At 40.4% G+C, this 27,674-nt stretch overlaps 1 protein-coding gene across 1 annotated transcript in view; it reads left to right on the top strand.

Moving 5' to 3' along the window:
• The window catches only part of LOC132817351 (sodium-driven chloride bicarbonate exchanger-like), a 252,399-nt gene that overhangs the window by 65,132 nt on the left and 159,593 nt on the right, over nucleotides 1-27,674 (top strand). The window contains exons 3-5 of the mRNA XM_060827759.1: nucleotides 20,939-21,082; nucleotides 23,876-24,014; nucleotides 25,969-26,129. Coding sequence (XP_060683742.1) covers nucleotides 20,939-21,082; nucleotides 23,876-24,014; nucleotides 25,969-26,129 — 444 coding nt within the window. The remainder of the gene's footprint in view (nucleotides 1-20,938; nucleotides 21,083-23,875; nucleotides 24,015-25,968; nucleotides 26,130-27,674) is intronic.

The raw sequence follows: 27,674 nt of genomic DNA, 5'->3' as shown, positions 1-27,674 counted from the left end.
CACTTTCAAGGAGCTATGAACCTGCACTCCAAGGTCTCTTTGTTCAGCAACACTCCCTAGGATCTTACCATTAAGTGTACAAGTCCTGCTAAGATTTGCTTTCCCAAAATGCAGCACCTCGCATTTATCGGAATTAAACTCCATTTGCCACTTTTCAGTCCATTGGCCCATCTGGTTCAGATCCTGTTGTAATCTGAGGTAACCCTCTTCATTGTCCACTATCCTTCCAATTTTGGTGTCATCTTCAAACTTACTAACTGTATCTCTTATGCTCGCATCCAAATCATTTATGTAAGTGACAAAATGTAGAGGGCCCAGCACCGATCCTTGTGGCACTCCACTGGTCACAGGCCTCCAGTCTGAAAAACAACCTCCACCACCACCCTCTGTCTTCTACCTTTGAGCAAGTTCTGTATCCACATGGCTAGTTCTCCCTTTATTCCATGAGATCTAACCTTGCTAATCAGTCTGTCATGTTGAACGCCTTACTGAAGTCCATATAGATCACATCTACTGCTCTGCCCTCATCAATCTTCTTTGTTACTACTGCAAAAAACACAATCAAGTTTGTGAGACATGATTTCTCACGCACAAAGCCATGTTGACTATCCCTAATCAGTCCTTGCCTGTATATGTACATCCTTTCCCCTCAGGATTCCCTCCAACAACTTGCCCACCACTGAGGTCAGGCTCACCAGTCTGTAGTTCCCTGGCTTGTCTTTCTTAAACAGTGGCACCATGTTTGCCAACCTCCAGTCTTCCGGCACCTCGCTTGTGACTATCGATGATACAAATATCTCAGCTAAAGGCCTAGCAATCACTTCTCCATCTTTCTACAGAGTTCTCGGGTACACCTTGACAGAGCTTGAATTTTGAAGTATTGTGGCTTAATGGATTTATTTCAAGTTACGCGATTTTTTAAAAAGATAGAAATGGACAGTGGAACAGTTTCTTCAGCAGTGCATTTATTAGAAAACACATGCCTCCAAATAATTACTGGTCCTGATTGCTTGAAAATACTGCAGACAAAACACCGAACTGTTTTTGCACTGGGCTTTACGAGTGTTCTGTTTGAACGTTTTTAATTGCTTGGAGTTTGCGTTTGGATTGTCAGTTGGGGAAATTCATAAAAGAAAGGAGATGTTCAGCTTGAATCCTTTTTCTGAAGCACCTTTATGGTGAATTCATTGTGAAACCTGATATTCCTCCTGACCAGCTGCATCTGTCAAGACCTCAGACAAATACCTATGATGGTGACACTTATTTACCCTTGACAAAATGACAGACTATGGTCTGTATGTTCCTCACTGTATTCTTTAAAATGAATAAATTTTCCTTTGACTTCAAGTTGATTTCTTTCCCCAAAATAAATCTCTACAGAGAAAGAAATCTAATTTTTTTCCTATTTTCCAAGTGTAAATATGTGCAAGTTAGTGGGTTTTTAAAAGAAGGCTAAGCATTTATATCTTCATATTAAAAAATCTGTTCTGTAGAAAAATATTGATTAATAATAAATTAGTAATTATGTTTATGAAAGAAAAATTGTTGGATGCATCAGTTTAATTTAAGTCTAATATGGGTAAAGCCACCTTGGGGATCAAGTAAATTACTTAATTTATGTTGTAATCCTTAGAGCATGGAACAAAAGAGAAAGTGCATTTCTCTCATCTTGGTTATAATAATAGACAACTCTATTGTTGAGGTTATAATAATAGACAACTACAGCTAGTGTGGTAGCTGCAGTTTTAAATACTATGTGTGAGAAACAGGATAGATGTTTCTAACAAATAAAAATGTTATTTATGTTGCTGTTTGACTTGTATTATGCCTAACAAGTGGCTTGTGAGGTATTACAATATACAGGATACATGTACTTAAAAAAGAATTGAGAAATAAAACATATTACACAACTTGCCACTGCCAATATGTAGTGTTAGTGAAAGCACAATAGCAAGCCTTAGGTGCTGATTATATTCATTGTAATCATTGTTATAAATCGACTATACCTTCAGTACTGAGGTGGGAATTGCTTATTATATAACTAGATTATATCTCTTTGAATTTAAATGTATTGGCAATTCTGTGACAACCAGATGTTGTCTTGAAAAATGTCATTTTAAATATGTCATTCAGTGGAAAGACCGAGATAAGTTGAGTCCAAAGGTCTGATTTATGTTTCTTTTCTTAGCACGAATTTGGAATGACAATAAAATCAACTCACTTCGTCAATACAACCTTAGTCATATTTCTGGGGCATGTAATCCTCAATTCTTTGGCTAAAACTTGCACTTTGTCTGCAATTTTCCTTGCCGAGAGTCTGATAAGTTTGGTTTAAATTTCATGTTTCTGCTGCAAGTAAAGTGGTGCCATTGAAAAAGAATTAAGAATGATAGAATATGGAAGCCATCGAAAATCAGGACTTGTGACATGTTTGATTTTTCTACTCAGATCATCTGCATGACATGATATAAAGACAGAAGAAGATAAGAAATTGGAAGAAAAGTGGGCCATGTGGTCCCTCAAACTTGCCCTGTCATTCAACAAGATCATGGATGATCCACCCTAGGCATCAACTCCTCTTTTATGCTGGATCGACATTGCTGTCAACTCCCTAATATTCCAAAAATCTATTTATCGCCTCTTTAAATACTTCTAGTGTTCTAGCCTCCATAACTCTTGGTGGAGAGAATTCTAGATATTCATGTTCTCCATGAGAGAAGAAATTACTTTGTACCCCAATTATAAATAAGTGTCCCCTTATTCTGCATCTATGTCCCCTTGTTCAAGATTCCCCCACTAGTGGAAGCATCTTCTCAACATCTACCCTGACAAGACCCTCAGAATCTTGTATGTTTAAATATTATACTCCTCATTCTTCTAAACTCTAATAAATAAAGCTTTAACCTGTTTAGCCATTGTTGATATATCAACACCTTCATCGCAATAATCAGCATGTGAAACAAAAACTAAAACTCAGCAGGTCTGGCAACATCTGTGGAGAGTAAGCAGATTAACATTTTTTTTGAGCCAGTGACCCTTCTTCAGAAGTTGATGAAGGGTCACTAGACTTCACACATTAACTGTGCTTTCTGTCTACAGATGCTGCCAGTCCTGTTGAGTTTCTCCAACATTTTCTGTTTCTTTTTCAAATCTGCAGTTCTTTGTTTTAAATAAGTATACGAATTCTTTTGAACAGATTCCACTACCAGCATATCCTTTTGTAAATACGGGAACCATTTTTTCAGCAGCCCATGCTATTTAAGTGTTCTTCAGCCTACTTTCACTATGTGCGTTTTATAAATACAACATGTATGTTACCTCTATCAACAAAAGATCAAAATTCCAACACTTCTCGGTCCAGGCTGCTGTGTGACTGTTTGTGTTTTGTACATTATTTGGAAAAGTCCAAAGTAACAAAATGATGTGAGCAATTGACAAGTAGCTGTAAGGACATGGTATTGTTTTGATTATTCCATGTTGCTATGTGTGTAAGAATAGTTTTGAGGTTATAAATCCTATTTAATAATATTTTTCTGAGGGAAAAAAATAAATTGACCAGAATGAGAAAATAAATTAGAAATTAAATGGATTATTTGGTGTTTAATCATACTGAGCACAAACCATGTCATTCCAAAATTGTTGTGACATAGAATGATGCCATTCAGTCCATTGTGTCTGTATGGGGCACAGTGTTAGGTGGCACAGCGGCTCAGTGTTTAGCACTGCTGCCTCACAACATCAGAGTCCCAGGTTTGATTCCAGCCTCGGGCAACTGTCTGTGTGGAGTTTGCACATTCTCCGTGTCTGTGTGGGTTTCCTCCAGGTGCTCCAGTTTCCTCCCACAGTCCAAGAATGTGCAGGTCAGGTGAATTGGCTGTGCTAAATTGCCCGTAGTGTTAGGTGCATTGGTCTGAGTGGGTTACTGTTCAGCAGATCGGTGTGGATTTATTGGACTGAAGGGCCCATTTCACGCAGTAGGGAATCTAAAAAAAATCTACTACCTCTCTGAATGATGTTATGATGTTGTGTCATTCTCCTTCCTATTCCACATAACCCCAGATATTGTTTCTGTTTAGATAATCATCAAATTCCCTCTTGAATACCTCAGTTGAACCTGTTTCTACTATACATTCCAGGCATTGTATTTCTGACACTAACTACTGAAATTACATTTGCTTCTTTTCCAAATATCCTTATAACTGTACCATCTGATTTTTTTATCATTTTAACAGGAAGATTACTAAGAATCCAGTTCGTATTTAATGTATTCTGTTCCACAAACTGCAGATTTACTAATATTGCACAATCAAAAGATTCTGCCACCACACATCCATCACAGTGCTGAACATTTTCTGATAAATATTATATCCTCCATTTACTCCATATTTCTATCCTATTCCTGCAAATAATCTGTTTCAAGGTTATTTTCAAATACGCTATTATACCATTTGTGAGAGCTTATGGCACAGTGGAGCTTTGAGGTGAGTTGAGAATCACTGCTTTTGACATTGAGGCTGCATTTGACTGAGTGTAGTAACAAGGAGCACAAGCCCAGGATTTGGTGGAAAAGTGCCACGTAACATTCGTGTCACATAAATTCTGGACAATGACCAGCTCCAACAAGAGAAAATCTAACAATCGTCCCTTGACATTTAGTGATTTACCATCACTGAATCATCCATTAAAAACCCCTTGGAAGTTACCATTGACCAGAAACTGAACTGCATTAGCGATATATATACAATGGTTAAAAGAAAAGATCAGAGACTAGATATCCTGCAGTGATTAACTGATCACCTTCCTCCTCAATATCTGCCCACTATCTACTAAGCACAAGTAAGGAATATGATGGAGTACTCACCACTTTCCTGGGATAAATGCTGGCACAGCCAGCAATGCCTATGTCCAATGAATGAATTATAAAAGCAAATCATATCTGAAATATCAATCAACTACATCCTTGGTATTTCTGGGGGTTAATTAACTTATGTTACACCTTAGATCTCTTCTGAAAAGTGGCAACAACTTTTTTGTCCTCATTCCTGTTGTTTATGGTTTCCCTTGTATGCTGTTGCTTGTGACCTGTATCAGGTGGTTTCACCAGTTTGTTAATGTTTTGTGTTCCTTTTTCTGTCAGAAAGCTAACTTCCCGTGTGCACTGTGATTGCAACTGGAAAGGAATACCTTCCAACAGAATGTTTTTAGTGCTTTTGATTTTTGTTCGAGCAATATATTTTTATCTGCAAATTTAACTCAACAAGTCTAAAAATTTATCCATACTTGATGTGCACAATTCACTAACTTAATTAGCAGCACAGATTGGGGAACAGCCAAATTTATTTAATCAGTTTAGCGTACAGTCTACTGAGTTCCATAATTCTTCTATAGAACTGTCTTCACTCTTTCTGAATTTGTCAACATTTGCCATACATCATAGATGTTTGATAATATTTTTAATAAGTTTTAAGTACAAAGATGAATAATTTGTTTAAACATTCACCTATGTCTAACCATCAGTCTCCAATTCTGACAAAATTTGCTTCTTCCCCTGCTTCTGTATGATAGTGCAAAAGCCAAGGTTACACCTTGTTTCTTTTTTAGTGGAGAAGTAATGCAGTTTCACATAATTCCTTAATTCTTCTACTGATCATAAAGCTCATGCTGAGGGTGGGTAGTCATATCTGAACACTTTACATTTGGATTAATTTTGATTCAAGAAGGCAGCTCACCACCACTTTCTCAAGGGCAACTGGTGATGAGCAATAATGCTGGCATAGCTAACACATCCCACAAGTGCATAAAAAAAATCTGCGACCAATGTGGTCCATGAGAAAGTATATGCTTTTATTAGGTAGAGACAAGGCATAAACTTCCTAGTTAGAATTTTATTTCAACCAAATACACACTGTAAAACTCTCTCCTACCCGGCCAACTCTTCTTTATATACATTTTAGTATTGTTTTTGCAAAATTATAAAAACAAATTGAACTGAATTAAAATAGAAACAGCTCATTAGGTCGCTGTAACTAAGAAGAAACATGACGGATCACTGAAGGCCCCATTGGTGATAGATTTTAATAGATGTTTTCTAAACAATCTGTTCAGAGATGTTATCACACATCTCTGGAGCAATGAAACTTGAATGCAGACTGTCTAGTTCAGAGGGAGGGTCACTACCAATGCAGCATTTACATTATGCACTTTAATAGTTATTTCAATCAAATGTGGCTGGGCATGTTGAGATACACTTCCAGGGTGGGTGGAAATTGAACCCAGGCTTTATATATTTACTACATACTTTCAAATCCATCTGTTCAGAGAATGCTGTTACATATCTCTGGAGCAGATGAGTCTTGAGTTTCAGTCTCTTGGCCAAGAGTTAGGGGCACTACCACTATAACACAGGAGCCCAAGTACATTTTAATAGCTATTTTCTAATCATCCTGTTCAAAGATACACTTACTGTTATCTATTCCAATATTTTCTGTGTAAATAGAAGCTATTTCCATCAGTGGAGAGTTACATTTGGAAGATGAAGTTTAGAAATTAGAAGCAGATTATTGAGCAATGAAATTAGAAACACTTTGACATACAAAGACTATTTTGGAATTATCTTCACAAATGGGCAGCTGATGCTTTAAAAGACTATTTTGATCCCCTCTACCACTTTAAATTTCCTCTTTCCTGGCCCTGGTCAACTCATAGAAGAATCATAATAGGCAGATGCTGCCAGATCCACAAAGTTTCTCGAGTAGGTTTGTTTTTACTCTTAGGAGAATCTTCTACTGCGACATTATCTTGAAGTCTGGAAATCTTGAAAATCATAAATGTTTGAAACAATTTAGCACAAGAATATTGAGTTTGAAGTAAATAGCACAAAATCATGATCAGAGTCTGGCAAGGCAGATCATTCCAAGCGCAAAGGCCATCCTGCAGCTCAAGGCATGTTGTGGACATGTCACATAACCTCAGCAGGAAATGTTACTGGCTGCACAAGTTTGATCTGTGAGTTTTGAAACTCAGCCAATTGACTGGAGTCTCTTGTGTCCATTTAAACGCGGACAACTGTGTAGATAGCATGTTCAGAGATGAGGTCGTTCCTCAGGTTAGGGACGTGTAGTCAGGTAGGTAATGGATGGCATGTGGCAGTCGAAGAGAGCCAGGCAGGTAATGATTCCTCTGCAGTCCCACTGGCAAATAAATTCTGTCTTATAAATGGTGATGAAAGCAATAATTTCCTTAAAGCAAGTGGGAAGCCTATGTTTACCCCTATGACACAGCTGTAAAGGCAGAACGTTGAATGGTAAAAGCAGTAGTGATAGGGAGTTCATTCGTTCGGGGAATAGACAGATGCTTCTGTGGCAGAAAAAGTGATGTTTTGATGTCTCCCTGGTGCCTGAGGCAAGGATATCAGGTTGTGGTCCATGTTGCTGCCAGTGACAATGGGACTGAGGTCCTGCAGTCAGAATTTAGGGAACGTGGAAGAAAATTAGCAAGCAGGCCTTCAAACACAGTGATCTCTGGATTATTTCCACTGCTACCTACAACAGAATTCAGAAATAGGAAGCAAACACAGAGGAGTTTGTGGGTGGAAAAATATGCTGGAGCTTCATTTTTCTTGAAGATGATTACAGGCTTTGGGGAAATGTATTCCATCACATTCCTGACTTGTGCCTTGTAGATGGTGAACAGACTATGAAGAGCAAGAGATGAATTACTGACTGCAAGATTCCTAGCCTCTAATCTGCTTCTGCAGGAGTTGCAACACCTGTCCTTTGCCCTCATTTGCTCTTCTCATTCTTCTAAGCCCCAAATCTTGCTTCCTGGTGAAATGATAATTTATTTGCAATTTTCTCAATTTATTGCAATGTACTAGTTACTCGTGTGGTATTTTCCTCTCGACTAGAGAAATTTAATGCCCAAATTGGTTGTCCTCTCATGAAATACATCAATTCACTCTGCAACTGTGATATGGAGTTTTCAGTTACCGGTCATTTTAATTCTATATTCTACTCCCAATCAGACTTTTCTGGCCTTAGCCTTCTGGACTATTTGAAAGGAAATCATCATGCGTTCCAGAGGAGCAACTCATCATTGAATTAAGTATTTTACAGTCTACTGCACTTAATATTGATACCAATAATTTTACATCATAATCTTTCCCACCAATTTTTATACGGCAGCTGTTGGTAATCATTCAGTAATGATCGCTCTCAAATCTGACTTAATCTTGAAACTGGTTGTAGGTCTGTGTTTTATGGTAGAGGTCATGTGACTGAGGCAAGCCAGGTCACATGCTGACACAATATTACTTTTTATTTCAAACATTTCATTTTCAAACAAAAAAGATGCATTACCATTTATATTTTTAATTCCCTAAATTACCTGCAACACACTCAACTATTCTCATGCATTGGTAGTTTGGGAAGGAATGGTAGAGCTCCAAGAAATATAATGGTAAGTGGGAAACAAAGCAGCAGGTTAACATCTGTGAATTCAATCTGCATAGAAAAGTATGAAAAGCATGAAAAGCAAGGAGAACACAGGAGAGGTTATTAAAGTCTCCCGCACACAAAATATGACAGTGTTTGGAAAAGGTTAGGAATCAAACTTCAAGCACACTGGATAAATGAATGACAATGAGAAGAGGGATGGTCAGTACAGGACTGGAGTTGTTGTATCTGAAAGCATGCAGTATACAAAATAAGGTAAATGTGCTTATGGCGCAGATTGAAATTGACAGATATGATGTGATGGGCATCATGGAGATGTGGCTGCAAGGGAATCGGGACTGGAAGCTAAATATCCAAGAGTATGCATCCTAAAGAAAAGACAAGGAAGTGGGCAGCAGGGAGGGGTTGCGTTCTTAATAGGAAATGAAATTAAATCAATAGCAAGAAAAGAAGTAGGGTCCAATGATATAGAATCTGTGTGTGAGTAGAGTTAAGGAACCTCCAAACAGTAGTCAGGATTTGAGGCACATGATATATGAGGAGATAGAAAAGGCGTGTAAGAAAGGCAAGGTTACAGTGATCATGGGGAATTCAATATGCAGGTGGACTGGGAAAATCAGTTTGATAGTGGATTGCAAGAAAAATAATTTGTGGTATGTTTATGAGATGGTTTTTTGGAGCAGCTTGTGGTGGAACCCACAAGGGAACAGGCAGTACTGGATTTAGTGTTGTGCAATGAGGCAGACTTAATAAGGGAGCTTAAGGTGAAGGAACCCTTAGGAGGCAGTGACCATAATATGATTGAATTTACTCTACAATTTGAGAGGGAGAAGGTGGAATCAGATGTAACAGTATTACAGTTAAATAAAGGCAAGTACAGAGGCATAGGGGAGGAGCTGACCAGAATTGACTGGGAGAGAAGCCTAGCAGGAATGACAGTGGAACGCGATGGCAGGAATTTCTGGGAATAATTCAAGAGACACAGCAGAAATTCATACCAAGGAAAAAGAAACATATTAAAGGGAAGATGAAGCAATCATGGCTGACAAGACAAAAGAGAAAGCATATACTGTGGCGAAGGGCAGTGGGGAACCAGAGGATTGGGAAGCCTACAAAGTCAAACAGAGGACAGCAAGAAAAGAAATAAGGAGGGAGAAGATTAGATATGAGGATAAGCTAGCCGGTAATGTTGCAATAGTCTCTTTCAATATATAAAAGGCAAAAAGGCAAAAGTAACATTGGGCCACTGGAAAAGTAACACTGGGGAACAAAGAAATGGCTGAGGAACTGAATAAGTACATCGTGTCAGTCTTCACAGTGGAAGACACGAGCAACATACCAGAAATTCAAGAGGTTTGGGGAGTAGAGATGAGTACGGTAGCCATCCCCGAGGAGAAGGTGCTAGAAAAACTGAAACATCTGAAGGTGGATAAATCACCTGAACCAGATGGACTATATTCCAGAGTTCTGAAGGAGATAGCTGACAAGATAGTGGAGGCATTAATGGTGATCTTTCAGGAATAACTTGAGTCAGAGAGGGTCCCAGAGGACTGGAAAATCGCTAATGTAATCCCCCTGTTTAAGAAGAGAGTAAGGCAAATGACTGAAAATTCCAGGCCCATTAGTCTGACCTCAGTCATTGGTAAGGTTTTGGAGTCCATTGTGAAGGATGAGATTTCTGAATACTTGGAAGTGCCTGGTAAAATAGGACAAAGTCAGAATGGTTTCATCAGGGGGAGGTCACACCTGGCAAATCTGTTTCAATTCTTTGAGGAGGTAACAAGCATATTAGACCAAGGAGAGCCAATGGATGTAACACGCCTGGACGTCTAGAAGACCTTTGACAAAGTGCCGCACAGGAGGCTGCTGAGTAAAGTAAGGGCCCTTGGTGTTAAAAACAAGATACTAGCATGGTTAGAAGTTTGGCTGCCTGGCAGAAAGCAGAGAGTAGGGATAGAGGCTGGTGACAAGTGGTGTTCCACAAGGGTCTGTTTTTGGACCACAACTTTTCACTTTATATATTAATGATCTAGATGAAGGAACTGAGGGCATTCTGGTTACATTTTCAGATGATACAAAGATAGGTGGAGGAACAAGTGGTATTGAGGAGGTGGGGAGGCTGCAGAAAGATTTAGACAGGTTAGGAGAATGGGCAAAGTAGTCGCAGATGGATTACAATGTGGGAAACTGTGAGGTCATGCATTTTGGTAAGAGGAATAGTCTTGGACTATTTTCTGAATGGGGAGAAAATTCAGAAATTTGAAGTGCAAAGATACTCATCCAGGATTCTCTTAAGGTAAGTTTGTAGGTTGAGTTGATAGTTAGGAAGGCAAGTACAATGTTGGGATTTATTTCAAGAGGTCTAGAATATAAAAATTGAGATGTACTTCTGAGGCTTTATAAACATCTGATCTGATAGTGAGTTTTGAGAAGATTTGTAGCTCAGGTTAAGGTTCTGGATGTGGGTTTGCTCGCTGAGCTGGAAGGTTCGTTTTCAGACATTTCATCACCATACTATGAAATAATGTTCTGATTTGGCTTTGTTTGTGGATGTTGAGGTGATTGCTTCTGTAGTTCAATATTTGGTCCATATGTGTTGTTTTCCTGTAGATGCTGGTTTGAATTTCCCCATTCTGGATCAGTGGTGTTGGAGGAGCACAGCAGTTCAGGCAGCATCCAAAGTGCAGCGAAATCAACATTTCAGGCAAAAGCCTTTTATCTCTCCACGCTTCAGGCTCACTGCCTTTATTCCTGATGAAGGACTTTTGCCCGAAACGTCGATTTCGCTGCACTTTGGATGCTGCCTGAACTGCTGTGCTCTTCCAGCACCACTGATCCAGAATCTGGTTTCCAGCATCTGCAGTCATAGTTTTTACCTCGTGAATTTCCCCATTGGCTGTTCACTCTACTGTGACAACTAGGAATGGCAGTTTGTTGTTGTTTTCCTCCTCTTTAATAAATTTTTCAGTAAGCCACCACACAGTGCAGCATGGAGGAACTACGCAGAGCAGAGGAAAATCACCTATACAATGTATTCAAAAAGAATACGTACCCAATGAACACAGTCCGCCAATTTCTCAGCAACAAACCCAAACAAATTGACAAAATACATCCAGAAGCCCTAGCCACTCTCCCCTACATAAAAGACTTCTCAGAAGTGACTGCCAGTCTACTCAGACCCCTTGGCATCATGGTAGCCCACAAACCCACCAATACAATAAAACATCAGCTAATGAGCTGACAGCAGCTTGACAGACAACAAGCAAAACTAATGTCATTTCCAAAAGACCTTACAAGAACTGTAACAAACTCTACATTGGACAAACAGGCAGAAAACTAACCACCTGGATACATGAACATCAACTAGCCACAAAAAGACATGATCCACTCTCATTAGTATCCTTACATATGGGTGAGGAAGTACACCACTTTGACTGGGACAACACATCCAACCTAGGACAAGGCAAACAGAGACACACACGAGAATTCCTAGAAGCATGGCATTCCAACCGGTACTCTGTCAACAAATATTTTGACTTGGATCCCATTTACCACCCCCGAGAAAAATAACCGGAAATGACATCACCAAAGGAAATGACATCACTGACCCAAGGAAATCCAAACATATAAATAGAAAGCGGGCTAAACCACCAGTGCTTCATCCTGAGGCTCACTGAAGATGTTACCTAGTATGGTGACAAAATGTCTGAAAACAAACCTTCCAGCTCAGTGAGCAAACCTTCAGCCAGAACCTCTGATCTGACCACATTTAGAGTATTGTGAACACATTCCTCAGGAAGGATGTACTGGTCCTTGAACGGATCCAGAGGAGCTTCACAAGAATGATCCCAGCTTTGAAAGGCTTGACATATGAGGAATGTTGCAGGACTCTGGGACGATATTTGATGGAGTTTAGAAAGATGAGAGGGGATATAATTGAAACTTACAGAATTTTTAACAGCCTGGGCAGAGTGGGTGTTGGGAAGATATTTCAATTGGCAAGACAGACTCGGATCTGAAGGCACAACCACAGCCACACCCTTTAGAATGGAGATCAGGAGATACTTCTTTAGCCAGAGAGTGCTGAATCTATGGAATTCATTGCCACGGAAGGCTGCTGAGGCCAGGTAATTGAGTATATTTAAGATGGAGATAGATAGGCCCTTTATTGTCAAGGAGATCAAGGGTTACAGAAGAAAGCGGGATAATGGGGTTGAGAATCCTATCAGCCATGATTGAATGGCGGATCAGACTCGATGGGCAGAATGACTTAATTTCTGTTCCTATGTCTTATGGTCTAATGGTCTTATTTGATATTTTCATTAGTCTTTGCATCAACATTGCAGACGTACAGTCTTTAAATCAGGTTGGATTCTTAATGGTACATATGCCTTTTGTCATTGGCCATTCATCTGGCTGATGTTTCTTCCCTGGGGAGTGTCATTCCCATATAATTTATTGCTGTTGTGATTGTTATATTTCCATAATTGCGGTGCTGTAAATGGTTGATCTGTGATGTATGCAGATGGTGAGATTACCTCTTCTCATTGGTTCTCATTTTTAATCACTCTTTGGAATGTGTGCACCACTGGCTGGCCAGCACTTATTTCCCATCCATAGATATCCTTGAGAAGGTAATGGTAAGATTCCTTCTTGAACTCCAGTCCATTTTGTTTCGGTATACCCATAATATCATTAAGGAGGGAGTTCCAGCATTTTGACTGAAGGAACAAGCATCAATTTCCAAGTGAGAATATCAAGTGGTTTGGAGGGTGACATGCAGGTAGTGATATTTGTATGTATCTGCTGCCCTTCTTCTTCTCAGTGGTAGTCATCATGGATTTGCAAGGTCTATGGAGCCTTGATGAATTTCTACAGTGCACCTTGTAAATACTACATACTGCTGCCACACAGGGTCAGTGGTGGAGAAAGTGGATGTTTCTGGTTGTAGAGTCAGTCAAGTGTGCTGCTTTGTCCGAGATGGTGACAAGCTCCTTGAGTGTTGTTGGAGCTGCACCCATCCAGGCAAGTGGGAGGTGTTCCATCACACTCCTGCTAAGTGCCTTTTTGATGGTGGACAGGCTGTTGGTAGTCAGGAGGTGAGTTAGTTATTGCAGGATTCCCAGCCTCTGACTTGCTCGTGTACACGCAACTTATATGGCTAGTCCATTTGAAATTCTGGGAGAAAGTGAGGACTGCAGATGCTGGAGATCAGAGCTGAAAATGTGTTGCTGGAAAGGCGCAGCAGGTCAGGCAGCATCCAAGGAGCAGGAGAATCGATGTTTCGGGCATGAGCCCTTCTTTAGGAAGGGCTCATGCCTGAAACATCGATTCTCCTCCTCCTTGAATGCTGCCTGACCTGCTGTGCCTTTCCAGCAACACATTTTCAGCATTTGAAATTCTGGCCAATACTATCTCCCATGATGGTGATAGTGGTGGAATGCAGTAAAGATCTCACCATTGAATATCAAAAGGCAATAATTAGATTTTCTCTTACTAGAGATGGTCATGACCTGGCAGTTGTGTGGTGTGAATGATACTTGATCCATGAGATCCGTAGCTGAAGAACAGCTTCTCCACTTCTGCATGTTTGCAGATGGTCGTGATGGTGTAATCAGGATGATAACTGCCCAATGCTGATCAAAACTTCTCTGAACTGTTTTGAACCATGTGTAACTTTACATCCTGACTGGCTCTTCAATGCTCATCTCTGGTAATGGTTAGTAGTCCTGTCAGAATTAAACTTGTCTTTCATCTGTTTCATCTTGATTTTGTCACTCATACCTGTTATTACTTTTGGCTTCATTATCTGTTGGAAGAGTAGCTTGGTACAGCAGTTCATTGCTCTTTGGAATACTTTCCATGCCTTTGGCAGTGTGCTTCTCTATTTGAGCCTTGCCTTGTCGACACCTATGTTAGATTTACTTGATTTGCTTGAATCCTTTGGTGATTTTCACTGCCCTCATGGCCTTTCTATTTGACAGGTGATAGAGTTGAGATACTGTATGGCGTTGGATTTCATAATCATTTATGAACTGGCTGAATTTTTCACCCTTGTGTCGAGGGCCATTGTTAATCATCACAATGTCTGAAAAGCCATAACAGCTGAAGAGTACTCTCAGGCATTCTATGATCTCACTTGTAGTCATTGATATCAGCTGGTCCACCTTCCATTAGTCAGAATAGTAATTGACAGTGATAAGATAATTAGTTCATGTGAGAATGAAGAGATCTACTCCCAGTTTCATCCATGGTATGTCCAGGATGTCATGTGTCATTAATCGCTTTCTTGCTTGCTTAGCTTGGTAGTCATGGAAAGCATTGCAGTGCCCTTGATTTTGATGCTCATGCTTGGCCAGTAGAGCACATCTCTTGCCTTCCTCAGCTGTTGCACAATATGCCAGCCTGGGTGGTCAGTTCTTCTCTGTATCCTCAGAAGACCTTATTAATAGGCATGTTCTTCATGCTTTTGGGTTTTCCTTTCATCACTACTTTCAAAACTTGCAGAGTTGCATTTTATTAGGTAGTTTGTGTAACTTGAGCAAGGCATTTATTTGATTCAATGTCTCCACAGTAGCCATGACCACAGCATATCAAGCTGCTGCTATGTATTGGGTCTGGAAAACTTCACACTCTTTCATAGAATTCTTGACTTCCTTGATAGGGAAGTGCTGCTCTCAACAACATATCATCAATGTACATCTGTTTTTCTTGTCATGCCCAGATGGTATCTCTTTAATCGGAGTAGCATTTTTCACAGATGCTTTTGAGCAGATGGTAGTGACTTGAGGAATAGTTGAGCTTGACTGTCACTTTGTTTCTTCCAAGAAGGTATTAATGAAAATGTTCATAGCAAAGACAATGCCAGGCACTCTTTATTGATCTGAGTATAGCATCATTCCATTTGTGCTAACCCGCAGGATAAAAATGCAACTACTTGTAGTTGCCTTTGCTGCATTAGCAGTGCATTAAGTTTTATTTTACTGGGGTTACATTGCAGAGTAACTTCATTATTTATCTCATAGTATTTTAGCATTTGCATTGCTGTTATGTGTTGCTTATTGTTAGTGAACGTTGCTTTTTGTTTTAGGCCCCAATATCATTGGCAGTGAGTTCAATTAATGGTTCACACTCTGACGACAAATTGGGCAAGGATTTTGCTAAATTGTTGATGAATGCAACCAATCACACCAACATCTTTTGGCAGTAAAAAAAGGGAGGTGCAAAATGATCTCCCTCTCTCCACATGTTTTATGAAAACTGCACCACTCTTGTGAAGTAGTACCCTCAATAAGTCCTTCACCTTGTCTTCCTGGGATGGCAGACCCATATCCCCTGTAACAAAAACAACTGGTTTGAGCATTTCAGCAGATAGAATTAGTGTGGCCATCAGAACAATCTGATACCTCTGAGGTTCTGTTTGCATACTTGGCAATAATACCCAAATGTTGGGTCACTAGGTGGTGGCAAGAATGGGAAGGCCTCCTTACTCCCTCCCAGACCTTGGTCCATAGTATGCACATATTTCCAGACATGCTAGATGACTCGGTGTTGTGGTTGGGCCTGATACTCTTCACCCAGTCTTTCAGATTCACTAATGGAGCCCAGGGAAGACCACCCTGTGAATGATTCTGGGATAGAATCATCATGGAGTTGCAGGATTCAGAAATTGAAGAAGAAGGTGATTATTCTGGAGTTATCACTGAGGATCCAACTTTGTGAGAGGTGTATGAAGGGAAGTCGGGTATGTGAGAGTCCCTGTATCTGAATGAGTTGTGAGGTGCATTTGTGTGTCATTTCCCCTGCTGGACCTGGGACATGGCTACACCATCTTCTACTCACTGGAAAGAATAATGTCCTGTGTCAGCAGTTCCTTACAATGCTGGCCACGGGCAGGTGCCTGCCTTGGATTTGGAGAACATCAGGCCTCAAACCCAAGTCAGTTGCACTGCTCTGATTTCTAGATTCTTTCAGCCAGGATGCTCACAGGGTTTCACAGGAAGGCCTATCACAGGTCAACTGAGGGGGTCAAATCTTCTATTAGTCTGGAAGAGTTCATTGGCACCATGGATAGACTCATAGAATCCCTACAGTATGGAAACAGGCCATTTTGCCCATTAAGTCTACACTGAAGAGCATTCCACCCAGACCCACCCCCTCCCCACCGTATCCTTGTAACACTGCATTTCCCATGGCTTGTCCACCTAGCCTACATATCCATGGAGACTATGGGCAATCTATTTAGCATGGCCAATCGATTTAACCTGCACATATTTGAACCAGGGGAGGAAACCAAAGCACCCTGAGGAAATCCACACCGACCTGGGGAGAGTGTGCAAACTCTACACAGTCGCCTGAGGATGGAATTGAACCTGGATCCTTGGTACCGTGAGGCAGCAGTACTAATTGAGCTACAATGCCACATCCTTACCTAATAGACAAAGGGCCTCTTGTGTGCTGTATACTCCTATCACTCAATGACTCTCTCCAGGGGCAAATTCCCAGGGATTTGGATGTGCTGACTATTGAATTTCATAATGTGTTCTGCAATATCCTGGGGAATGATGATGTGCAAGTCCTGGAGGAAATGTTTACAACTGGGGAGATGCCCTCTATGGCACAAAGCTGCCATAGTCCTACTGTGAAAGAGGGGCAGTCTCTGCCTTCCTACAAGCTGGTACATGGTCTCCCTCTTCAGTCTGGACTATAAAACTTTTGCTGAGGAAATATCTTCCTGCCTTAGCACTGTGCTGGATAATATTGTTCACCCACTCAATCTTATACTGTCCCAGGTCCACCATTTATGACAGCATTCATCCAGTTGAAAATCTGAACCATCTTTCCCAGAGGACTTGATCCAAAAAAGGCATGGTGGATCACAATTATTTATTTCTGACATTGCTAGTGTTTATGTTTTAGATTCATTTTCGTGCCCAGCTATGACTTCTTTTAAAGCGCTGCAGTATATAATTCTCTTTATATGTGCACTTCAGATATTTTCTAGTCAAGTTACTTGAGAAATGTTATGGCACACCTATGGAACTTGAACCCAGGCCTCCAGATCTAGCGGCAGGGATGGTAACACTGTGTGATTGAACTAAATGGGTCTTTAACAGCACTCCTTTGCTACAGGAGATAGGTAGATCTGGTCTGTCCTTGGTCTGGCCAATTAAATTCTATTTGAGTGGAGCCATTCATATGCCTTTTGCGGAGGAGGTTATGGAGTTTGGTTTTGGGTAGGCCAGACATGGATGTAGTTCTTTTGGCTCATGCTGATAACCTGCTGCTCTTCACAGAACCAGCTGCTCTGTGGAGGATGCAATGTACCAAAAGCTGTACTCCATTGTGTCTTCTGCAGGGATCAACTTGAGAAAAAAGTTCCCATTCTGATGGATGGGCTCCCTGCTGGAGGATCTCAGGCTCTTCACCTGAAATAGCATCCACAGAGAAACCAGCACAAATTGCTGCCTCTTGCGATCATAAAGGATGTTCAAGCATGTCATGACAATTTTAGAGCCTCTGCACATTTTGAAGCATTGAATGGATACTGATTTTAACAAAAAGTAATTCAGCACTTAAAAAGAAACTCGGAAGGAAAAAAATACATAATAGCTAGTGGATTTAGGGAAAGGAAACAAAAGCTGGCATGGCTCAAAGGTAGAAGACAGTGGGTGGTAGTGGAGGATTGTTTTCAGACTGGAGGTCTGTGACCAGTGGAGTGCCACAAGGATCAGTGCTGTCATTTACATAAATAATTTGGATGCGAGCATAAGAGGTACAGTTAGTAAGTTTGCAGATCGCACCAAAATTGAAGGTGTAGTGGACAATGAAGAGGGTTATCAAAGATTACAACAGGATCTGGACCAGATGGACCAATGGACTGAGAGGTGGCAGATGGAGTTTAATTCAGATAAATGTGAGGTGCTGCATTTTGGGAAAGCAAATCTTAACAGGACTTGTGAACTTAGTGATAAGGTCCTAGGAAGTGTTGCTGAACAAAGAGACCTTGGAGTGCAGGTTCATAGCTCCTTGAAAGTGGAGTCGCAGGTAGATAGGATAGTGAAGAAGGCGTTTGGTATGCTTTCTTTTATTGGTCAGAGTATTGAGTACAGGAGTTGGAAGGTCATGTTCCGGCTGTACAGGATATTGGTGAGGCCACTGTTGGAATATTGCGTGCACGTCTGGTCTCCTTCCTATCTGAAAGATGTTGTGAAACTTGAAAGAGTTCAGAAAAGATTTACAAGGATGTTGCCAGGGTTGGAGGATTTGAGCTATAGGGAGAGGCTGAACAGGCTGGGGCTGTTTTCCCTGCAGCGTCGGGGTCTGAGGGGTCACCTTGTAGAGGTTTACAAAATTATGAACCGCATGGATAGGGTAAATAGACAAGTCTTTTCCCTGGGAATGGGGAGTCCAGAACTAGAGGGCATAGGTTTAGGGTGAGAGGGGAACGATATAAAAGAGACCCAAGAGGCAACATTTTCACGCAGAGGGTGGTATGTGTGGAATGACCTGCCAGAGGAAGTAGTGGAGGCTGGTACAATTGCAACATTTAAGAGGCATTTGGGTGTGTATATGAATAGGGCGGGTTTGGATGGATATTGGGCAGGTGCTGTCAGGTGGGACTAGATTGGGTTGGGATATCTAGTCAGCATGGACGGGTTGGACCAAAGGGTCTGTTTCCATGCTGTACATCTCTATGACTCTATGACTCATGTATCAGATGAACAGCTTCTGATGGGAGTGCTCAGGGTGGTGGGCAAGAGCAGGTACTGACCTCACTGAAAGAGCTCTCTCATTTAATGATCTAGCACAGCTCACTGACAAAACTCACGTACCGCTAACAGATAGCTGAGCAAGGCACTGACATCTGCTCGATTATACCTGGGCAAAAAGTCAATATGTTTAGGAGAGAAAATTGGCTGACTGAAAACTAAGATTGTTGGAAATCACAGTGGGTCAGACAGCATCTGTGGAGAGAACATGTTTACGTTTCACATCTAAATGGCTCTTCATTAGTGCTAATGTGAAGTGTGGAGAGGACAGCATTTATCATAGAATCATGTGGAAACAGGCCATTACGCCAAAAATGTCCACAGCGACGCTCCAGGGAAAACAGCCCCAGTCTTGCGGCACCTCACCTATGGCTATTGATGATACAAACATCTCAGCAAGAGGCCCAGCAATCACTTCTCTAGCTTCCCACAGAGTTCTCGGGTACACCTGATCAGGTCCTGGAGATTTATCCACCTTTCACCATTTCAAGACATCCAGCATTTCCTCCTCTGTAATCTGGACATTTTGCAAGATGTCGCCAGCTATTTCCCTACAGTCTATATCTTCCATATCCTTTTTCCCAGTAAATACTGATGCAAAATATTCAATTAGTATCTCTCCCATTTTCTGTGGCTCCACACAAAGGCCGCCTTGCTGATCTTTGAGGGGCCCTATTCTCTCCCTAGTTACCCTTTTGTCCTTAATATATTTGTAAAAACCCTTTGGATTCTCCTGAATTCAACTTGCCAAAGCTATCTCATGTCCCCTTTTTGCCGTCCTGATTTTCCTCTTTACTCCTACTTCTTTTATACTCTTCTAAGGATTCCTCTAATTAGGAATCTATCTTAGCACTGCTGAGGAATCCTGGGTGGCAAACTGGTAGGAGTGGGAAGCCACAGTTCTGTAGCTCCTGTTCATGGATCACTCTGATCTTTGTAACTCTTAACAGGAGTTGCCTGTAGTTTCAGTAGGACCTGGTCAAGGTTTGGGACATGCTCACCCCTGTCAGCAGTCAGGGCTATCATTCTGCAGCTGCTGCTCAAGAATCTGCACCTCCACCAGTATGGTTTTCGGTGGCTGATGAAGGGGAACGCTTGCTGGTGTGCCAGAAGCAGAGGAACTGGCTGGATGACATTGCAAAAACTAGCCAGGCAGGTGTCAGGAAATGTCCACTTCACCCAGAACCTGATTTCAGTGTCCACTCTGCTGCTACTAGTGTGGAGCCTGACTTCAACTGTGCTGCTCTGACTATACAGGTTGCTGGTCTGTAAGTTTGCCCAGAAAACTCCACAAGGTCAGTGGGTCCCCTTTTGTGTGATCTGGGGTTGGAAATTAAGATTCCACTCCAATCAAAATATTTGAGCACAAAGAGCATGTCAGATGACAGCGTCTCAGGACAATATTTTCCTTCTTGCTGAAGGAATATGGTCACATTATGTTTAATGAAAGAGCTTCAAGCTACTCTGAACCAAATCTCACTCCACTGTAGAATACACTGGAATGTTGGAGGTCAAGGCTGAAAATTACCAACATTAGTGAGATTAAGATAGATTGCAGTTTTACTGTGAATGGTTTAAGTGCGGACACAAAACCTAAATAGAACCTGTCTTATTAAGAGTGTTGTTGCTGCTCTGAATACAGCTAACAAAAAAAGTGAAGTGACTCTAAAAGTATAAAGATGAGGAATTTAGCTTTCTTTTCTTTGCCTGCAGGTCATCGGACTTTGTATATTGGTGTTCATGTACCACGAGGAAGACGAAGCCATCGACGTCACAGGCATCGTGGACACAAGCATCGCAAGCGTGACCGAGAGAGGGACTCTAGCACAGAGGATGGCAGAGAGTCTCCTACATATGGTAAGGCATTTTCTGTGAAGCTAAAGATCTATAAATGTATGATGGTCAATGTTAATGTTCCTTTTACTGGATGGAGAATTGGTAACATCTCAATTGGGTAAAAATTGGTTGTTAGTTTTAAGCCAGTTGGAAGCACACTTTTAAAACTTAATAATTTCTGATAGAAATTGATGTAACTTTTGAAATGCATTGGTTAATCAAGGACAGCCTGCATAGAATGAATTCAGTAAAGGCAGGTTATATTTAATGAAATTGATGGGATGAAAAAATAGAAATGCTGAAAATACTTAGCAAGTGAGGCAGTGTTTGTGAGGAACAAAATCAACTTAATTCCTAGGACTTAATGCTCGGCCCACAGGCCACCCAAATTGGAGCTGGTGGGGCATTTGGTTGGCTAACAAGATTGAACCCCCGCATGTGGGTTTTGGGGTAATGTGGGATTGGTGGGAGGAGAAGGTTGAATCTAATGCAAAGGCACCGACTCCAACTTCTTCCATATCTACCACTTCAATCGCTATCCTATTCTCACTTACCTGTGCACAGGTTCCCTTAGGAATTCTGTGTCTTTCCGTGGGTGCATTACTGGTAGCAGCCATCATTCCCACTGATACTGCCTACAATGTGCTGCTAGCTTTTGATTAATTGCTGATTACTCCCCACTTATATATGGGAACTTGAGTTGGTTGGCCTTCCCGAAAGAAGGTGACACAAGACTTTTGGAGCCAAATACCAGGTTGTTAGACCAGAATTCCATTGAGAGATCATGGGTGGATCCAAAATGTCAAGAGTAGAATGTGTTTTGATATCCATGCAGAAAGTTCAAAATTTAACACATTGACTACGAAATGAGATGCACTGTAAAAGTAAACATTTGCTCAGAAACATGTACTGATGAAGATGGATATGGTAAAAGAGACAAGTTAAACTATATCAGTCAGCAGAGTCGAATTTCTCAATGTGGGTGTTGCTGGAATAGAAGTGACAGTGAATTGAACAATAAAATTAACGCAAAATACTGTATTGTGGAATCTGGCATATCTGAAGCCAGGAAATAGAAAATATTCAGAGGGTCAGGCAACATTTAAGAAGACAAAAAGAGTTAGCACTTCAGATTTATAAGTAAAATAGTTCCACGAAGGCTGGTATCCCGTCACCAAGTCATCCTTTATTTGCATGAGCATAATATATGACACTGACCCAGCTAGTTCACAGCCAGCTCCTAGAGTGAATAGAACCCCTGGCACTCCTCTTTATATCTCTCAGCCAGGGCTTCTTAACAGGACCAGGTTAACAGCGCCAATTAGAAAAGTCATACTCTCAGAATCCACCTGGCTGACCTCATTCCAATCACTATACTCTTGAATGTCTCCAACTTCCCCAAACTATGTATTTGCCTGGGCTGTGTCTCATCTGGACGTGATCTCTCCTTCCTGACTGCCAAGCTTACCGAAGCTCATCTTACAAAGAAAGGTTAAGCGTATACCAGTTGGAGTTTAGAATAATGAGGGGTGATTTTACTGAAACATTTAAGAGCTTGAAGTGATCAGGATAATTGTTGCAACTAGAAGTAGAAGAGATGCAACAGAAGATTGACTTTGTTGGAATTAACTTACCCACACCATCATGTGGCATGCTCCAAGACAGAGCTGGACAAATCAAAGACATTATATAAAACATGTTCTCAACTAAACTGGGCAGATGTTCAACAATCACTGAGGAACCATTTATGTAGTAAGAGTTTGAAGAGGTAACACCTGGATTTCTGCAGAAATTCAGCATTATATTTCACAGCAAGATTGTCTGGAACATGCAGAAGAGGAAATTGGCTCAACATAAGATGACAGCAATATCAAATAACAGAGTGGAATTCATATATTTGGAATGGAATAACAGAAGAAAATGAACATACTGCAGTAGAGGAGTATGAAAATATGATGCCAGAACTAATTGGTTTTAAATAGATCTAAAATAACATCAGTGGGATATGTTGATTTCAGAGTAAGTACCTAAAGAACTTAAAAGAGTAAATGTGCTTCCTGTGATCTGTGTAACTGTTGTGTAAGAGAACACTGATGCTAATGTTGAACTTCCAGTCAAGTCTGGGGCTTAGAATATTGCAAAGAGGTTTTCTGTTGATCCCAGTCCTGGTGTAGGTATCCAAGAGAGTTTAAGTTCCTTAAATTTTCAAGTTTATTCTATTATTGAAGATGGTGAAATCCTACCTTCTAATGGTATATGTAAAAATAGTTTCATTATCTACTGAAAGAAAAATTTTAACCCTTGGAGTAGTTGGAAAATCATTCATCATATTCAGAATATTTTTTATTCTTCTTTTTGTCTAATTGAAGTCTCCTGGAATATCCTCACAGATGAGATCATAAGATTTTGGATCAGAACTGGGTCATTCGGCCCATCGAATCTGCTCATTCCATCATTGCTGATATGTTTCTCGAATGTATTCTTCTGCCTTCTCCCTGTAACCATTGATCCCTTTAACAATCAAGAACCTATCTATCTTTGTTTTAAATACATTCAAGACTTAGCCTCCACAGCACTTATCAGCAATGAATTCCACAGATTAACCACCCTCTGGGTGATCATTGACTTCAATAGCATTTATTTAAAGGAATTAAAAATAGAACATGCCAGAAATGTATAGGAAGGCAATCAACATCTGAAAGATAGACATAGGATCATAATCTTTGTTGCAATTGTTAATCAAAAATGTTGCGTATCATAAAAATCTTCACTTGTAATATCTGTTTCCTAGCTCTCTTATTTACTGTCTTTCAGATACTCCATCCCAACGTGTGCAGTTTATCCTTGGAACAGAAGATGATGATGAAGAGCATATCCCTCATGACCTCTTCACTGAGCTTGATGAAATTTGTATGCATAATGATGAAGATACAGAATGGAAAGAGACTGCCAGGTGGTTTATCTTTCTGAATATTGTTCAACAATTGAAACAGGAGATGCTCAATTTTCCTTGACGTTTAAATCTGCTCCCATGTGTTTTTTTGATGCTTTAGTTGATAAAGGTACTGAAAATGGACTTATTTGCACAGAGGACATCTTTCATTTTGGTTGGGTTAATCGATTCAGCTGTGGTAGTGGAGGGCTATATTAGTAAGTGCTGCATTTTTGGTCTCACAAAACCTCATTACAGCTGAGTTAAGGAAAATTAACTAAGGCTCCCAGTCCTGATCCTTGTTCACTGAACGCTGTTGGAAGTGCGGCTATGAACATTGCTTGAGGATAGAAGTGGGTCTGGCTCTGATGCTCATCTACTCAATCATGCTGCTGTCACTCACTATCCAGATGAAGATCTTCCATGAATAGACAGGGCCAGGCACCTGTCAAGCAGAGCACACAGGCGGCAATTCACTTTGGCATACCAATTAAAACTAAAAAATATGTTTATCTCACATTATGTTTAATTATATTTACTTTTATGAGTTATTAATTCCTGCATGTAAAAAATGGTTAGAAATAGATTTTAAAGTTCTAGATATTATCATGAGGGACCTTTAGGATCCTCAGCTCGGTTGGTGTAATTGCAAGGGTGGATGGCTAACCCAACACCTGAACTATCCTCCATAATGCAGTGGGTGGTCAAGCCATCAGGCATCCCATCTCCCATTAGGACTTTTACCATTTAAGACCCTTTGTTGCTATAATAAAGTGTGTCCGGGATAATGTAGAATGAAAGAAGCCTGCCCACTATTTTATCAACTCAGGTGAATATGTAGGAAGGAGGAGAGTACCATTTTTTCCGGGATTGCCTTGTGTCTATCAAGGTATTCTCTAAGCTTATACTTTCCCACTCGACCTTTGTCATTTTCCTCTAGACTCAACAAATCTCTCTCACTATTCCTTCCTGAGGACCCCAAAGCCCCCCTCCCCCGGTCCAAAAATGATGCACCTTATAGTCTGGCATTTACAGCCCTTCTCCTGGGGACTGTTTGTAGGTCCAGTAGGTACTATTCCTGAGTTCTGATGCAATTGGACTGTTCAGTATAATTGGCAGCACCTCCTTTCTTTGAAAGGTTCCACAGTTACCTGTTCCCAGCATATTGTCATGTTGAGCAGCCTGTTAATAATGCTGATCCCCTCCCCTGTTAAAGTACAGCCCATATTTCATTTGTACAAGCTGCCAAATATTTTTGTGGAACATATGAGTGTATTTTACATTACATTCAATATAATTGATCTCAGAGGAAAATGTATAAGTTTCTAGAGAATATTTTTCATCTACCATATTCTTGCTCACTTGTTCAGCCTGTCTAGATTACACTGAAACCTCTTTGCATCTTGCTCACAACTCTCATTCTCAGCAAGTTTTATATCACCTGCAAACTTGAAAATGTTGCTGTTGTTCGACTCCAGAATTATTGATATAGATTTGAACAGCTGGGGTCCAAGCATGGATCCTTGCATTACCCCTCTGCCAAACTGAAAATGGCCCTTTTATTTCTACTGTTTGTTTTCTTTATTTAAAATTTCCTTTTATTATTATACTATCATGAAAGGTCTGTAATTCTGAGCATTTTATTTTTCTGATTTATTATTTTGATTTTTTTTATTTTTGAAAGTCTGTAATGGTGGACTTATTAATTTCTTTATTTTTCTATTGTTTCTGGTCAGAATTTGTACTCCAGAATGTGTCCCTAGGTACCTTGGTACCCAAGATGACACCACAAGTGCAAACCTTTCACTGTACTCATGCAAGTACATATGACAATAAAGCTAATTCTAATTCTATCTCTAATTCTGCCTGTTAAGCAATTCTTAATCTGTGCTACTATATTACCACAACCCATAGTAAGTAACAGTGTCAGTAATTTAAGGATGTTATATACTCAGTTATATATCTGTGAATTCAGATGGCTAAAATTTGAGGAAGATGTGGAAGATGGAGGAGATCGATGGAGCAAGCCATATGTTGCTACATTGTCGCTTCACAGCTTATTTGAATTGAGGAGTTGTATCATCAATGGGACAGTCCTGTTGGATATGAGAGCTAGCACTATTGAGGAGATTTCTGGTACGTTGCAAATGCACATTTGATCTTAGTGAAATAGATATTCAAAAATAAATGAAACATAATAACTACTTAATGACTGAATGCTTTTTAACAAAAATCAACTTTACCTAATCTGTGTCATTGAAAGTTGTACCGAAAAACAAGCTTTTGATGCTACCAGGTTGAAATTATATATTAGTTATACGAATTCATTTAACCTATGAAAGGTAGCAAACATGGAGCTATAAGAAATACTACATTTCCCAAAACTTCAGTTTTAGCTATAGTTTTTGTGCATTCCCAGTCCAGCCACAGAGTTTATTCAAAATTGAGAGTGTAGTGCTGGAAAAGAACAGCAGGACAGGCAGCATCCAAGGAGCAGGAGAATCAACATTTTGGGCTTAAACCCTTCATTATGTAAGATGAAGGGCTTATGCATAAAACATTGATACTCCTGCTCCTTGGATGCTGCTTGACCTGCTGTGCTTTTCCAGTGCCACACTCTCGACTTTGATCTGCAGCATCTGCAGTCCCCACTTTCCCCTACAGTTTAATTAGCAGTGATTCTGCTAGAAAGTCCATATTTCTAAATGCTGAGTAGAAATAGGTTTCACTTCATTGAGATGATCACAGAGCCAAAAAAACTTATCAGTTTCACTGCATGAAATGCCACAAGCCTGCAGGTGAATGCAGAAACGATTGTCATCCCTAATACAAAAGAAGATGGTCTATCATCTCAGCTCCAGGATATCTCTGCAAGAGCTCCTCAGGGTAGTGTCCTAGGCCCAAACATCTTCAATAATGACCTCCACTCCATCATAAGGTCAAACTGGGGATATTCACTTTTGTTTGCACAATGTTCAGCATCATTGTGACTCTTCAGATACTGCAGCAGATCATGTCTATAAGCAGCAAGCTTTGGACAATATGCATGATTGTGGTGACAAGCAGCAAGTAATAATTCACCCATGTAAGTGTCAAGCATTGACCATATCTAATAAAAGAGAATTGCCCCTTGACATGCCATTACGTGACATTACCATGGCTGAATCTTTCACTATTGTCATTGTAAGACTGAACTGGACCATCCATATAAAGAGTAAGGTTATAAGAGTAAGTCAGCTGTAGGAATTCTGTAAGTCACTTCTTTTGTTCTCAATGTCTGTCCAATATCTGTAAGTCACAAGTCAGGATCATAATGAGCAATGTTCCACTTTCCCAGTTGAATGCAGTTCCAAAAACACTCAAAGCTTGACAACATCCAAGACTAAACAGCCTGCTTGATTTGCACTCCATCCATCAACTTCAACATTCACTGCCTTCACCACCAGTGCACAGTGGCAGTAGTATCCACTGTTTACAAGGTGTACTGTGGTAACTCACTTAGGCTTCTCTGACAGTACCTTGCAAACCCACAAGCTTTAAAACTTGGATGGACATGGCAGCAGATATGTGGGAGCACCACCACTTGAAAGATTCCCTTCAAGTCACACCTATCCTGACTTGGAAGTGTATCACTGTTCTCTCACTGACATTGGTTTAAAATCCTGGAATTCTCTTCCTAAC

Source organism: Hemiscyllium ocellatum, chromosome 7, assembly GCF_020745735.1.
Source record: "Hemiscyllium ocellatum isolate sHemOce1 chromosome 7, sHemOce1.pat.X.cur, whole genome shotgun sequence".
NCBI lineage: Eukaryota > Metazoa > Chordata > Chondrichthyes > Orectolobiformes > Hemiscylliidae > Hemiscyllium > Hemiscyllium ocellatum.
Note: the sequence above shows the minus strand (reverse complement) of the source record. Positions and strands in the feature narration are given on the sequence as shown.